Source organism: Channa argus, chromosome 2 (assembly GCF_033026475.1).
Source record: "Channa argus isolate prfri chromosome 2, Channa argus male v1.0, whole genome shotgun sequence".
NCBI classification, from domain to species: Eukaryota; Metazoa; Chordata; class Actinopteri; order Anabantiformes; family Channidae; genus Channa; species Channa argus.
This window is the reverse complement of record NC_090198.1, coordinates 9315093-9331602: the sequence shown is the minus strand read 5'-3', so window position 1 is coordinate 9331602 and position 16510 is coordinate 9315093. Positions and strand designations below refer to the sequence as shown.

The following is a 16510-nucleotide window of genomic DNA, read 5'->3' as shown; positions in this document are numbered from 1 at the left end:
GCCCAACCTAAAGTGGATAACTACAAGTATAGCTCTCATAACATCAAGCCAAACCTCAGAGAACATATTTGCATGGAAACAGACAAAGCCTGGTCATTGTCATGTTGTTCTGCTTGTTTTGGGGTTGAGGCAAAATTAGTTGCAACTGAGTTTGAGGTCCCGCGACAGCATGCTCCCACGATGTTTGGCCCACCATTTGTCATTATACAATTTGTCGGTACTGTTTTCAGCAAACAGGAAGTCCCTTAAAACTAGCAGAGGACCTGGCAACGACCCGTCTCCTCCAACAGCCTCAAGGAGGGACTGATGGGATTGGACAGATTCAAGGTGGTGCGGTTATGTCTGATGCCTGGGACCTTTTCTCTCCCTGTTTGTCTGAGGAAGGAGCCAGTACTCTTGGACAGCTTGCCAGCTTCTATAGTACGTGAGAGACCTGTCCCACAAAAAACATTGTCATTCTTTTACTCTTTTTGCCTCTTTTTTCTTCTGAAAGACAAACACCCGTGCATTCCAATAACCGGAGCAGCATTTCGGTCTGCACTCCAAGATTTTCATTACTTCCCTTCCCCGTGTTCCAGTGGTTCCAGCTGGTGTTGTTGGATTGCATATTGCTGCGTGAGCCTTAGGGAAGGCATTGTTATGGAAGTTGGGTCTTTTACACTAGAATCTATTCTAACTCCATTCAACAGCTTCCCTGTCTTAACACCACAGCTGTCAGCAATGTCACTACATGATGAGCCGTGACACCACTGAATCTAGCAACGCTTTGTCACCCTGATACACTTAAGCACTGGTTACAGAGCTCCGGCTCGGCAAAGACATGCTGTCAAGTAAGGAAAGACCATTATCTGCAATAGACACAAAAGTACAGGGGATCCCTGCAGACACAGAGATGATTAAGGGCTAAGTGTCAGTCTTTCTGTCTTGGTGTATTTTTTAAAGAGCTCTATCTCTTGCCGTCCTTTTTACTATTCGCCTCAGACTTATAGCCCTATCGCTCATCCCTGCTCTGAAGGGACATAGACCCTGACAACCATGTTGGGGTGTTATCCTGAAGTATCGACACTGGTGGTCGTACACCACTGCTCCTCAAAACAACTGAGGAAGGACAAAATATGAGCTCAAATCAGCGTGAGGATTTAAATACACATCGAAAGCTATCAGCGATGAGCTAAAGGGCAGCTAGGTGTGAGCAGGATTTGTAATCAGAGAAGAGAGTTTGAAGCAATGTGCACACATGAATCAGATTCTAAGTTCATAAGGCCGAAAGAAATGTAGCTGCGACTCGTTGACATGGGTCTGAATGTTACTACAATAGCATTAAAACTCCCAAATTTAGTAGTTTAATCCCTATGACAACAGACATGCTCAACAGTTGTATGTGCTGAGGGGACTGTATGGCGTTTTGAACAAAGCTGTCTAATTTTCGTAAACTTTTTAGACATGTTATATGTGCATCCAAGAAAGGGTTGTAATGTGGCACTTACACCTAGGAAAACATTTCTTGTATCGTAAACTAAACTACTACAAACATTAGTGCCTTATTTAGGTGATCTTTAGATTAGATTAGCCATCTAGCATATATTATTCTATTTATAATTTTTTTTTTCTTCTTTCGGCTTATCCCGTGAGTTCAGGGTAGCCACTGCAGACTATTTGTCCGCATGTTGATTTTGGCACAGTTTTTATGCTGGATGCCCTTCCTGACGCAACCCTCCCCAATTTCTACCGGGCTTGGACTGGCACTGCACAGCTGGGGATGGGAATGGGCTGTTGGGGGTTAGGCGTCTTGCCCAGAGACACTTCGACATATAGCCGGGACTGGGGATCGAATCACTGACCCTGTGGTTCGTGGACGACTGCCTTTACCAACTGAGCTACAGGATCTGCATATATGCTGAAACAAAAATAAAAACAGGACAAAGCAGCTGAGCTTTGAACTTGTGCACAGCAAACAACATGAGGTAACTTTGCTCTCCGTGCTAGTGGTAGTAAGGAGGCTTCCGGGTTTCAACTGTGCTGTCAGTTAATGTGTTCAGCAAATTAATAATCGATTACATTTTTGAGCTTTAAAGCAATTGATTGTTGGGTTTGGTATCACAAAGAATGAAGAAGACTAGCTTCTTTACATACACAACAGAAAGAAAGAGGGCTGCTTTCCTCAAATGTTAAACTGGCCCTAAAAGAGAGGATGGATTTCATTTCTTGTTCGTTTTCCCTGCACCACATTCTTGCAGTCAATTTGTTGCCCTGATTTGAAAATCCTTCACTAACAAGTGTGTATCTCCAGCCTCTAGGCTACCCTGAACCTATTTAGCAACCTGAAGAGTGGCATTAGTATTCAATGAGACAGACTGACAATCAGTTTTTATCACTTGGCATTTGTAAGAATCAGATCTGAGACACAGCAGTACTGTATCAATAAAATATCTTGTTTCCAGCCTCACTCGAACAACTGCGCCTCTTTCAACCTACACTGTGGGTATCAATTGTGCACTGAATAATGAAACGCAATTATGTAGCTAAACAAAGCCATGGTGGTAATAGACTTTTGTTTTATTTTTATCCACAAAATGAAAACAGATTCTGTGGCTGTGTGTGGTTTTCTTTTTTGAGATCCTCTGGGTCACACTCCGGACATGCTCCTCCTGTCACTGTATCCAGACACTGACTACAGTGTTACTGTGATGGAGGTTTCAATCCAGATGAATTAGACAGCAAGTCAGTATGAATGCAGGGGACAGCAGCAGACAATCTGGCTGAAAACAAGAGGAAACAGAAGTCGGCTGCTCAGATTGTATCTCAATTAATTATTCAAGGAGCAGATTCTCTATCCAATGACCCTGGTAAAGAAGCACAAATTATTTAGCAAGCTGCCACATCAGCGCTTGGTGTGAGGACATGAAGCATGGGCTCTCACTGAGGTATCATAGGGGGCTCAGGCTTCTTGCTGCATGACATATGGCCTTGTGGGTATTGATGGCTGTATCAGGGTACCACGCTAGGTTTCTCTCACCAGTCACCCATCGAGCCTGTCTGCATCAGCAAGGCCTGATAAACGTAGGAAATGAATGATTCAGGCGCAACAAACGAAGCATGTCTTTACAAAATCAGATATTTCCTGTTTGAAGCAGCTTACAGGGCACAAGGTTTAAACAAATGGTAGTTCTTGTTACAGGATAGAGGCCAGTACAAGTCTTTGATTGGATTATATTCAAAGAAGTTGGCAACATAGAGCCATTAACTATTTCATAAGCAACTGTGACCTACTTTGCATGGGTGACCTGGTCTTTTTTGGCTTCAGCCAGTCATGTGACTTTTACCTAAATATATGTTTCGTTTATAATAATAAACATATTGATGTATGCTGATGTATTTATGCTGCAGCATCGCCAAGACAAAGTCATGAACTTAGTGACATACAGTGAAATGAGACAGCCACGTCTGACAGCGTGATTGTCACCCTGTTATTTTTGTTGCTCTTAAAAAAGCTGTATGCTTTCCACAACCACTCAAAACGTGTTATAATTTCAGAGCGTGCCAGAGTGAGAGAGAGGGAGAGAGTTTGGACTAAGAGAGAGGGGGGACAGGCTGTCTGCACACACATATGCAGGTGTATGTTTCTTTGTATACTGTGTACTGTATGTGTTACAGAGTTCGCCTTGATCCTGTTAATGGTGACTGGGGTCTCTGTGAGACCTCACACGCTGGGCTGTGGGTGTAATTGCCCCTGACAGACTGGCCTGTAACCATGTGGAGACTTAGGGAAGAGGAGTGGGGAGGAGAGTACGGGCTTTTGTTTGGGGCAGCCGCCACATGTCTGCCTGTGTGGCAGTGCCGAGCTCCCGGGTGTGGAGGCTTGGCTTCAGGGAGATGATTGTTATAGCACTGGTGTTGGCTTTAAAAAATGCCTTTTTAATGGGAATGCATTTCACAGGCAAGAGCAGTGAGGTCTGGGAAGGCAACATCACAGCGGTGGGGTACAGAAGTTCAGCATGTGTTTGTGTGCGGAGACGGTTCATCAGTGGAAACAGCCTGCCATCTGCTGCTGAACACAAGAATAACAGACGCATGAAACCGTCTCCAGAGTTTGGGTTTTTAAGACGTTTGCTTCTCCGCAACTAAAATTTCGTAACAGACATAGGAATTTGTGCAAATGAAAAGGTAAAAAAGCACATACAAATATTCTATAATTTTAGATGCTTTACTATGTAAAACCAAATGCTCATGACATGTACAATTATCTTACACCTTTTTGGAGGTTTTTACACATTTAAACAACAATTCCATTTTATTGCTTTTCATCTTTTCCATTATTTATTGCCCTTGCACACACTAATTCTATATGTAAACAAACACTAGGCATATGTCAGTCATGTAACTGTGGTTGTAAAGTAGCTTAATTAAAGATCCATTCAAAATGTGACCTTTTCCACTTACCTCAAGCACTTTCAACGCTTTTCCTTAATGAAGAAATGAATTATGCAGTAACCTAGGCTCAGCCAACAAATGGCATCTGCTGCCTAATGTGTTTTCCTAAATAGCATTGAGGAGCAAGCCTACCTTTAAAGTGGTTATGGTACCTCTGTTCAGCTTGCGTTAAGTGTCTGGTTTAATTTAATTCAATAATCCTGATAAATGAAATAAATCCCTTTTGGGACATCCATTCCTTGAGTAGTGAGATAATATAAAATGAGGTTCACAGAGAAAAAATTAGGACATTATGGTTGATTGAGCTTTTACAAAAAGCTGAAATATTAATACAGAGATATTCTTTATGTTTATAATTTTGCAATAATGAATGAAGGCATCCATGTGGAAAACAATCAGAGCTCAAAATGGATGACAGTGATTGTGAGGCTTAGTGAAAGAATGCATTAGCATTTTCACACACTCCCAATGCAAATTGTTTCACTTAAACTTTTTAAATACCATTTTGTGTTCTGACTTAATTTTAATAAGTTTGCAGATAAGGAGGCATAAGCATGGACTTGAAAGGCAGATTGTGAGTCTCTGCAACACAGTTATTCACTATTTGATTCATGAGAGGAAAAGGGGAAATTGAAAAGAATGAAAGAACATGATCTTCCCTGAGAAATAATACATTTTGTGCTGAATTGAGATTATTTAAATGTAATAAAAATATCCATATCAAACATTAATTTGAATTCAATATAGCTGCTTGTATAATTGAATGCACTGTTCTACCCAAATTAAAATTGGCCTTACTGGAGGCCGGTGCTGTTTATATTGAAAATGTTTTCCTTATGCTTTTGCATTTCTGCTTGGGCTGAATAAATATGTTCAGCGCCATATGTATTTGTTACATTAAATTGCCAAAATAAAATAGTTTGTGTGTGACTGAAATAAATGACCAGAGATTTTTAGTGTCAGCCTAAGCCAAAAAAATATTATCAGTACTAACATAAAACAAGTTTAGGGTGAATAATAGCTTAAATGGGCTTAAAACTGCCTATGGTTAAAAGAGCGTCCAAATCTTTTAATAATTTTGTAAACGTCAAAAGATTTTAGTTTATTAACCCTGTGAAGTCTTAGAGAACTTGTTAATTATCTCACTTTAAATAATGGAATGGCTGCAGGACTATTTTCATTGTTCTGCTGCTGTACCTGGGTATTACTAGACTGAACTGTTTTAGCTAGCCCCCACCCCCACCTCCACCCCACAGACACATCACTTGTTTCCTGCAACTGCAGCTTCTTGTAAGTCAAATTGATTGAGTCGTCCTTGAACATCTGTTATTCAGCCAAGCCTCAAAGGTAATCCCGCTAATGGTCCTCTAAGCTATCCACATAAACACATACATAAATAAAAATGTTTCCAAAGAGATTTGGTCATTGACTTGCTGCTAATCAATTCTGCAGCCGCATCTGTTGATGAAGGTTTGGGAAGTACAGAGCAAGATATATGGAGCGATCAATGCTTGGCACGAGTCTGTATTGGGTGATGAGTGACAGTCACAGTTCCATCGGGAGTCAACATTTACACACAGATGGACTAGGCCCATCGGGTGTCTTGGCAAAAGGCTGCTGTACACACACACACACACAAACATACACACACACACACATACATACAAAGACACACACACAGAGACACACAGAGGCAAAACACTGACCGACAGATTGTTGTCCATCAACGACACAAGAAGGAAAATTATGAGCTCGTGGGAAGCAGAGTCAGTAAAGTGAAGAAGTGGCCTTCCATAATTTAAGCTTCTAAGCTCTGGAGCAGACTGATATGACTACTCTTGGATGAAGGCCACTTAGAAGCCAGTGTTTCAGGATTTTCAAGAAGAAAAGCTTTTCAAACTGGTAGCCATCCACATTCTTTATATTTTGTCCCTGGCTTAAATACCTTTTGTGGTATCTTACTGTAGCCACAGGATGTTCACCTTCAGCTTAGCGAAAGATTACTAAAACACAGCCCCATCACAGTTAATACTGGATTCACACAAACTGTACTGCACTGTACAAGTGCATCAAAATGTTGCAGTGTTAATTACAGTATCTATACCCCATCCTGTATTTTGCCACATTAAACTTGAGATGTGCCATGCTGAGTACGGTAATCATATGATATCTGCTTTATTGATTTAAAATACTTCTGTCCAGTTAGACTGAAGGGACACCACTTTTGAAGAAAGGCAAACACAAAGGGACTGAAACATACCTACTGTGCTGTTCTCTCAATGTGATATTCACGGAGAGACCGTTGGAAATTTCTCCAACACCTGGACTTATAGCTAGAGAAATATCTGCATATAACACCCCAAGCTGGGCTTTTTTGGATCATTCCTGCTGCCAAGCAATATTCATAAATTTAATTTCCAATCTGCTCTTCTTTTATTAGTTTGGGTGTTATTAAATGAGATTGCTTCATCTTAATATATTTCAAGGGCCTGCGAATGTGGCTTGCAGCTGATATTCAAATTCAATAACATGGCCTGTACTTAGTGCATATAACACTAATAAATGCCAATGTATGATGCATATGGAGACGGGGCTCAGTGTGGAAGTCGCAGCGGGCAATAATAATGCCGGTATGTCCTTCAGAGGTGAGACATGCCACTCTCTGCCTCTCCTCCGCTGCTCATATGCCTGAAGAAACCCAGGTGACCTACAGAAATAGGCAGGATGGGAGTGCTGAAGGAAGGGGAGAGCTGGCTGTTCATATTTCCTTGTGTTTTATTAGCTAGACTAGACAAATCCCTGAACAAAGTATGCACTAGCTTTGATGCTGTTCGTCCAGAGTAGACTACGTAAATTACAACTACTATATGTGACTGACCTTAACCTTTCCATTGGACGCTGGAGGAGACTGACCTGTTGGATCCATCTTTGAACAGGCATATCAACTGTATGATATAAGAGAAAGATAAACAAATGAGCAAGGAGCTAGTGGCTTGGTTGGAGTGTCTCACCTCTTGGCTTATGTAGGGTTAAAAGTTGACACCTCTCCCTTTTTTTCTTATTTTATCACTAGATTCTGACAACTGCTCTTGCAAAGGTTGCAGCTTAGGAAGCTTAGCTGCACCAGTGAGTGACCTTTACTTTTATTATGAATATTTCTATTTCATCATTATTATAGAGTGAAATCTTTGCATATGATCAGCACAATGGATTTCTTTTTCATTAGTTGTGTAAAATGCCAGTCAGTGAATGGAGGGGCAGCCAGGGCTGCCTGCCAGATTACCCTTCTCCCCACTGGAGGGATCTGACAATTGGAATTAATATGCGTGGAGCTTTCCCTCTCCATTTGTTGACTGAGGTTTTCCCGGCAACTTTATCAGGGGTAACATTATCGAGAGCTTTGCTGAGAGCTTCTTCATCATGCTCACATCCGATCCTGCCCAACACTTGTCACTGTCAATCACAAGGTGATAATACACAGATGATTCTCTCATTTGGTTTAATAAAATCTCCAGGCTTATTTGAACTGCAGTCATTACAGCAAATAATTGCTGCATTGAGGTTTTAGCCAGGCCATAGCCTCTGGATAAGGAAAGACTATTGCTATATGAAGGATTTCGCTGATGTTTTTTTTAACCTCTACTCCCCAGTTGTTCATATTTCTAAAATGAATATTGCATTTGAATCTAGATTTGGCCTTCTTTATTCAAACTAACATTGTTATTACATATTATCTGGACGTGGAGTCATCTGTTTTCACTTTTTTATGTCTGCGCTGTCAAGACAGGTTTCACCAGGGACCACCCATTGTAATTTTTAACTGTCATTTAAACCAAATTGTAGATCTGAATCTGTGGGCTTAAAACTCTCTGAAGCAATGGACTGACAGAAGGGAACATATTTCATCTTAAATTTAAATTCTAGAGCCAGTGGAAGTCATATAGCTGAAAAGCCTGCTAAAATATATATATCTTTTAGACAGGAACAATCAGACAATAAAAAATTCTATTACATCATGGCTCTACTGTATATGGCACATACAATATAAAAGAATGATCTTATTGTGATACGATGTTTCCTATTCAAATGTCTGCAGATTTGTTGTAGTGAAACTTCCAGCGACACTATGGTCACTGCTAAATGTGTCTAAGCGCTTCTTACTGCAGATGGATTTCAGAAATCTTTACTAATTATATAAATATATTCAGTTTAAAAGTATGCATACTTCATGTTCTTTGTCTCCCTTAAACAACATAAAAATATCAGTTTACACTTTCTAGTATTGAAAAAAAATCCAGCTCCAACAGATCAGATATTCAATTAGTCAATCCAATCTCCTAACTTTAATTACATTCATTAGTACATTTGTTTCGCCAAACAAGGTCACAATAGTTGATTAGATAAAGTATCAATGACGAAGACAAAGAAAAAAACTCATTAAAAAGCAGTGGTGTGGATGCATCCTTGTTTGTGTCAAACAGTTTATCTCAATGTCGATGAAGGAAAAGCAGACTTAAACTTATTTGTTTTGAGGTGGTCTTTGATTTGTACATGTCAAAAGAGTGATGGTGACCTTGTGCTGTTGGCTGTCCCACTAAAGAAGGAGGATCCTAATTACCTTTGTCAGTGAAGTGTACTTGGGACAATATACAATCAGATACCAATAATGGAGTCAGTAATTTGTATTTACTCTGAAAGTTGGACAATGATATTTCTCCCAATTAATGCAATCACTCATGCATTAAATTAGTTTTTTTCTCCCCTAGAAAAATAATTAGGGGTAATTGTTAGGAAATCAATCAATCAACAGAATGAACTGCCATTGAAGTGTGGTCAGAACTAAAGACATGTGTGACACAGATGGCTTGGATGTGTCGTACCCTCAAGGGACTGTAACTGTGCAGTACATCGAATCATTAAAATTAAGGCAATAGAATAGCGTGTATGATTTTCATGTTTATCAAAGTTCCCTGAAGCACTTCTGGCGGACTATTTGTTTACTTCTGAAAACTGAACAGATAATAAAAACATGAAAAGAGATGGACTGACCAGACAACAGGGAACTTCAGCAGTCTAAAAAAGCTTAGCACATTTGTTAGAAAGATGGTATATTATAGTAAATCTGCAATAAATTTAACATTGAAGTTTACAAAATTATGTTTTAAAAATGTTTAACCAACCTTCTATTAGTAAATGACCATAAATAATCTTTTTGTTCTTGGGACTCACTGGTTTAGCATTTAGCATTTTAATCTATTGTTCTAATGTTACAATATATATTTGCAATAAATTTTCAGATTTAAACTGTAGCTCAGTTGGTAAGGCAGTCGTCCATGGTCAGTGGTTCAATCCCCAGTCCCGGCTATATGTCGAAGTGTCTCTGGGCAAGACACTGACAAATTGTGCCAAATCATCATGCAGACAATGATCCGCTGTGGCGACCCTAAACTCATGGGATAAAACTTAAGCTATGCAGGAAGAATAAAATAATTTGTAAATTATTTTGAAAGTTAATTTGCTGAAATAAAATACAAATGCAGACTTTCAATTACAGAGTATAAGAGCATAAGGATGGTTATTTTATATAGACTATTGTTATTATCAACCAATATCATAAAAAAAACCAATGAATTATGTAGTAACATCTGTGAATCCAGAACATAGCTGGCATTGTAGCTTACTCATCAGTGTTATAGGCCTACTGGAGATCTCCATTGCTGTTCAAAAACTAAAATAAAGTGCTTTAATAAGTGCCATGTTTCTTCATCTCAAATGTAACCTTAAAGCCAAACTAACAATAAAAGAGTTCAAAAGCAAAAAGCACTTTACAAAAATGTAGAAAACCCCTGGCATTATCTTTGAAGGCCTTGTCACAGTTAATGTCAACTTGGTCAACATGGCAACGTTTTTTTTCTGCTGCTTTAACTAGGAAATTTCCCCACTGTGGGATGAATAAAGGTTTATCTTATCTTATGGTAACTTTGCCAAAGATGATACTTAAAAACCACCAGAATTGTTTTCATCAGACAGCTTCACATTTCAGCTGGGTGGCTGTTATGTCATAATTAGTGGGATTTTAAATGGAACCAAGGTCACTAATGTGATGTCACATGTAATTTTTCCATTGAAATATCTTCTCATATCAAATTGAGTATAGCGACCTAATTGCTAACAAAGACGAACAGAACAACGGTATTTGCTTGCTTGCCTGCAGCTCTACTGGTTTGAATTTTTGTTTGATTCGTTTGATTATTTATTATTTACTCTGTTAAGGTGGTTCCCTGTCCCTCTCACGTGATTGAAGAGCCAGCCAATCCGGTGCCAGGTCGTTTATCGCATAGCCCAATGAGGAACCGTAAACACACATACCGAACCGCCCCTCATTAAGTTAGATTGAACTCCGGTTTTTGAGCTGTCAAGTTATTTAGCTAGCTAATGTGAGCCAGTTAGCTTAGATCACTGCAAGGAATGACGAGCATTTGTGCAGTTCCTGTGAAAATTAGACCGTGACGCGCAATTGCCGCTGTTAAAGGGACATCAGTATAACTCTAACATAAACGGTGAGTGCCATAAAGAAGACTGCGTTCGTTCAATGTTAAAGAGATAGCTGTAGTCATATTGTTAGCAACACCAAATGTGTTTTTAAGCTAGTGCTAGTTAACGCTATCCTTAGTCAAATAAACTAGTGTGGCAGCATTAGTGTTTGGGCATTAACATTAACAAACCTTATTGTCACTTTGGCTAAAGAGTATTTAGATAGATTTCCAGCTGTCATGTAGAATTACATCAGTGTTGGCTACCTAACGGGGGTGGCGTTTCCTAAAATAAGGCTAGCCCAGTAAAGCCAGGCAGAAACATTAGCATATGAACCAATAACATGTCTATCATTTCGGTAATGCCATGACACTAGTGGCTGATTTCACTGGAATTTAAACATAGGTCTGTGCTGCGATGTTTTCAAATTCGCTACTGAACAGAGTTCTTGAACGTCGACAATAACACAACAGCTAACATTAGCATCAACCTAAACTAACGTTACAGCTAGGTCAGCTGTTATCCCAAAACAAGCTCGTATTTTCTAAATCATTCAGCAGCTAAACAACCGTCATCCTGTCTCGACGAGCAGCCTGTCAGCAAAGACGATATTTTAATTCTACTAGTTAACATTAGGTAAGCAGTAAGTGCTTGATTTTGTGTAGGTTTTCAAGGTGTGTGTGAGATCACACTCCCTGCAACATTTGTTTCATGTCTTTTCTCTCCATCGCAGCCACGGATGGCCCGGGTGTCACCTGTTGTGGGACCTACATAAAATAAAAACACCAATGCTAAACCTCTGAAAGAGTAATGAACCTAAATCCCTTCTGGAGCATGTCTGCCAACACAAGTCGCAAGGTAAAGTTGAAATGACACTTAAGTTTCTATGGTGGAAAACTGTATATTTGTTTGTATTTGAATACCAGTAAGCTTCTTGAGTCTGTGGTTTGAGTGTAGACTGAATTTTCACAAAGAAGGGGAAGGGAGCTAAATCTGCATGTGGCATGATTGCTGACGTAGAGAAAAATCAAAATGCACCTTAAGTGTGGGTTTAAGTTTCCTTTTTCCTTATCTTTTTTTTTCTTACCTAGTCAGGGACATTGCAAAAACATTCTGCAGGCTTCAAGTGAGCAGGTTAAATCTATCATGAAGGCACGGTTCGCTGCGAGCATTCCTGGCATGCTTGTAGTAGTCCATATTTATTATGTTTTCTGATGCATTCCTGGCATTATGTTGCTTTGTGCTTAATGATTGTACATCGAAACTGTACATGTCAAAAGAGTGAAATCACTCCAATCATTCACAACAGTATCAGTAAGATGCAATGATATGCTTGCTTTTGTCTAGACAGTGTTTCCTGCACTCCAGATGAGCAGTGTAGTGTAACCTGGGAGGATGTACACAGCACATTTTTGCTATCATGGGTCTTTTCTTGAGTGTGCATAATGGCTTAACCAGTAGCTTTTAATCTTGCTCTCAAGACTTCCCTTTTGTCTGTTTTTCACATAGCTAGATTTGTTTTTACAGCTGATGTGAGATTCCTGTTGTATTTCTCATACAAAACAGCCGAGACCTGACAACGAGGAGCAGAGAGCCAGCCCAGCCCGCCTCTCCTTTGGCAAAAAGCAGCTTCCACCCATACCTAAGAATGCAACCCCCATTACCAAGCCTGCATCAATGGGCACTCCAGTCCAGTCAACCAATGGCACACATGCGTCATATGGCCCCTTTTACTTGGAGTACTCTCTGCTTGCTGAGTTGTAAGTGCTGGTGCAGTATTATAATTGAAGGCTCAGTTGGTTTGCTTTTATCAACCTGCACTTGTCATGCTTGGTATAAATGTTATTTTAAAATGTGTTAATGGACCTTGCCAGTAAAAGCATTTGGTGGTTTTAGCACCATACTGGCCTCAAAGAAATCTTTTCTTAAAAAAAAGACAAAGTTGCACATACTTTCCCTTCTTGATTTATCTAACATATTGTCTTACTGTCACCTGACCTGCAGCACACTAGTGATTAAGCAGAAACTCCCTGGTATTTATGTGCAGCCATCCTACAAGTCAGCACTAAGTAAGATTTTCTTTTTTTTTTTCAAATGTTCATTCACTTGATGTTTATATTTGCATTGATCAAATGTCTGCTCCTTCTGACATGCTTACCTTTCAAAATGTGAATCTTGGAAATGGTGTCCCAAAATTTGCTCTTTTGCATGAATTATGTTGTTGGCAAACTCTAATGTCACTGGTAAAAATTGTGCGCATTTACACTTGATGATTTTCCTGAATCTTGTTTGTTAAGTAAAGATTCTAATAATGGCCAAATCTCTCCGTTTAGTGTGGTTTGGGGTCATATTCATCAGACATGGCCTATACCAGGATGGAGTCTTTAAATTCACTGTGTATATTCCAGATAACTATCCAGATGGAGAGTGTCCTGTGAGTATTTTAACTTTGGCAATATCATTTTTGGACTGTTAACATTATGCAGTAAAATGGTCAGGCCTTGTAAGATTTCAATTGTTTCAGTTTGATCAATGGTCCAAACTAAACTTTATAGAACAGTGACATTTTAAGGTAAGTTGGAAAATAATTACCAATGTCGTCCTTGTACTTAATTTCAGAAATTGGTGTTTGACATCCCAGTCTTCCACCCCCTTGTTGACCCGGTGTCTGGAGAGCTTGATGTCCGAAGAGCTTTTAACAAATGGAGGTTTGTTTTTTGTTATTGGAATGTACAGTTTTTCTATAATTTTTTTTTGCATTAGCCAAGTGCACTTTATTAAGCTTAATAGGAACCTAATGATTCGTACTATGTTTTGTAGGCGAAATCACAACCACATCTGGCAAGTCCTCATGTACGCACGAACAGTTTTCTACAAGATCAGTACCACCGAACCACTCAACCCAGAGGCTGCTGTGCTGTGAGTATTAGTTTTAAAACAGTTCAAATGATGCTTTTAGTTCTCTATAACTGCCAAAAGAGTACGAAAAGAACAAAAGATTTTAAATACTGTCAGAACACAAATTTGCAAAGCCTGGGGGTCCCATGTATGAAAAGTCATTTTGGGCTTGGTGTAGTGTCTCTTCACCATGGCCCCTTCACCGAATCAAGGGACTGTGCTGGTGTATTTCATAAGCTCAACGATGGCTTATTTTCATTTGAAGTTCTATGGAAACAATTTATTGTTGCTTTGCTATTGAAACGATGACAATTTTTCCCTCTTCAGATATGAAAAGGATGTTCAGTTGTTTAAAAGCAAAGTCGTGGACAGTGTGAAACTATGCAACAGTCATCTTTTTGATCAGCCCAAGATAGATGATACCTACGCAATAAGGTAGGTAACTGCCCCCATCTTCCATGTATTTTTTTTTTTTTTCCACATTTGACAACCCCCTCCCATACATGGAAACATAACCTGCACAACACTACAATTTTTATATGACACAGGCTATAACGCAGTTTATTTTCATTACCTGAGGGTTTAAGTACCTCATACTTTTCACAGAAAAGAGAAATTGTGGAAATGGTATGTCTCACTTTGAAATTCTTATCCATTGCTTAGTTTTTCTCCATGGAACCCAGCTGTTCACGAAGAAGCAAAAGAGAGGATGTTCACATACAAGGTAAGTTTGCAATTCAGATGCTATACAGGCAGTGGTAGTGTGTACTATTTCAGTTCTCCACTTAGACTTAAAACTCAAAAGCCTTGGTTAAGCTACTGTAGAGTTTGAGCTATGAGCACTTTGATTGGTTGAGCTGTTCCTGTTATGTAACTGCTAGTTTTGTTGCCATAGAGACGGCCTGAGGATCACCACAAGGGAACACCGGTGTCAGGGCTGTCTTGGGTGAAACCTGGATCAACACAGCCCTTCAGCAAAGAGGACAGTCCTCAAAGCTGAGCCTCCACTGTCACTGCGGTGGCCACTAGAGGGAGGCACAAGCACCATCTTATCTTGGCTCAGCTGTTTATGGGAACTGGATCCTTGAATCAGTTGGGAGAACTTTATAATAAATCTCTATGTTATTGCTCAGCTTTAACAGCTTTGTAGGCATCTCCTCAAGCAGCTTTAGAATAAGGAAACCGCTCATATCCTATGTAAATCAACAATGACAATTGGATTTCTCAGCAACATCATTTGATGCAATCTCATTAAATTTTCAGATTCATGCACATTGTTGGGCTTTGTAACAAAATACTCTCCCAGAATGAGGAGAAAATTCTGAGCAAATCAGTTTGCCTTCATACGGTAAGTATGGGGGATTGTGATCTATACCACTTATTGAAATTGGCTCAGGACTGTTTATCAGACCTCGAGGGACTCAGTCACTCTGTGAATGAAACATCCTAATCACGACATTTCAATACCCACTTAGTTTTACATGATGTTTAATATGTTTATTGGAGTTTTTAAGAATAAATTCTGTGTAAACAATTGTCCTACATAGGTTCCAGAATGAGCAGACAAGTATATATATTTTTTTTAAAACAAGTATGCTATTTTTATTTTGTGTTGTCTGATTTTAAATCATTTTGAACGTTTTATGTATCTTCAGTTATTAAAGGTTTGGTGTGTACATAATGCTGTGCTAAGGTTTGATTTTAAGAGACATGACTGCAAGTGCTTGGATTTTTACAAGTCATTGTTTTGGTTTGCTTTTGTTCCAAATGGGTTTTTTTTTCTTTAGACACCCTCAGATATTTTCTTCAAAAGTCAAATAAGTTACTGTAGTATTCCTACCTAATTCTGAAAAAGCCAAAAATATATTTTGATAAGATTTGGTCATTAGTTTCTGAGCGTCACAATATGGAGTTCAGTATACGAGCGTTTTTCCAAAATGTTTTTCCACAAAGACATTTTAAGAACTTGTGGAAACCACAAGGAAAAGACTATTAGAATTGCAGTTATAGTGCTGACACCTGTTCAGTCTATTTATAGCCTTTGTAAAAGGCAAGGAAATCTGTGTATTTCACACACTGACCTGGGGCTGTCTGAAACCCACGTTGGCAGATGTAATGTGTTCTTTATGGAACCATTCCTGCTCATATCTGTGAGTGGCATCACTGCATAACTTACATGAGTTTCAAGGGTTTTCTCTAAATTCAATAAAATATTTAAAAATGTCAAGCTATGCTTTGTGCTTTTGTTTTCCCACATAGATTTCCCCCCAAAATAAATGGCTTAGCTAATTTAAAAACTATATCTAAAACAGAGGATCAATTATTTAAAAATGTTTAAATAAAAAAAATCAGTTTGCTTTCCACAGCTTAGCTTTTCCTTGTTGCTCTGTGCTGAATACCTACCAGAACCTGAACAGTTGCTGAAAATCTAATCACTGTTGTTGGACCTATGTTACCACAGTGCCAAGGTGAATAGAAATCAATTAGAATTAATGTAATGTCAACATAAGTTATCGAACCTTGAGAATGTGTGTGAGCAGAATTTACTAACTTGAGTAATTGGTTCTAAAACAAAATGATGCATGAATTCCAGTTCCCTTTTTAAGCCACAAGATACAAATGTGACTTGTTACAAAAAGTATTGCAG

The 16510-nt window shown here is 39.1% G+C and overlaps 1 protein-coding gene across 1 annotated transcript; it reads left to right on the top strand.

The window, feature by feature from the left end:
* Window positions 1-10818: 10818 nt before the first annotated feature.
* aktip (akt interacting protein) lies at window positions 10819-16090 on the top strand. Its single transcript, XM_067495197.1, has 10 exons — window positions 10819-10991; window positions 11699-11823; window positions 12532-12725; window positions 12970-13034; window positions 13299-13399; window positions 13585-13673; window positions 13786-13884; window positions 14191-14298; window positions 14527-14587; window positions 14759-16090. The coding sequence occupies exons 2-10, from the start codon at window positions 11776-11778 to the stop codon at window positions 14861-14863; spliced, it is 870 nt and encodes a 289-aa protein (XP_067351298.1). The 5' UTR covers window positions 10819-10991; window positions 11699-11775; the 3' UTR covers window positions 14864-16090.
* The last annotated feature ends 420 nt before the right edge of the window (window positions 16091-16510 follow it).

What these genes read in the sequence shown, in the direction of transcription:
- aktip (XM_067495197.1), top strand. Translation starts at nt 11,776, where the DNA reads ATGAACCTAAATCCCTTCTGGAGCATGTCTGCCAACACAAGTCGCAAG. An exon ending in CTGCCAACACAAGTCGCAAG is followed by an intron (nt 11,824 to 12,531) that starts GTAAAGTTGAAA and finishes CATACAAAACAG; the next exon opens with CCGAGACCTGACAACGAGGA. An exon ending in AGAGCTTTTAACAAATGGAG is followed by an intron (nt 13,674 to 13,785) that starts GTTTGTTTTTTG and finishes TATGTTTTGTAG; the next exon opens with GCGAAATCACAACCACATCT.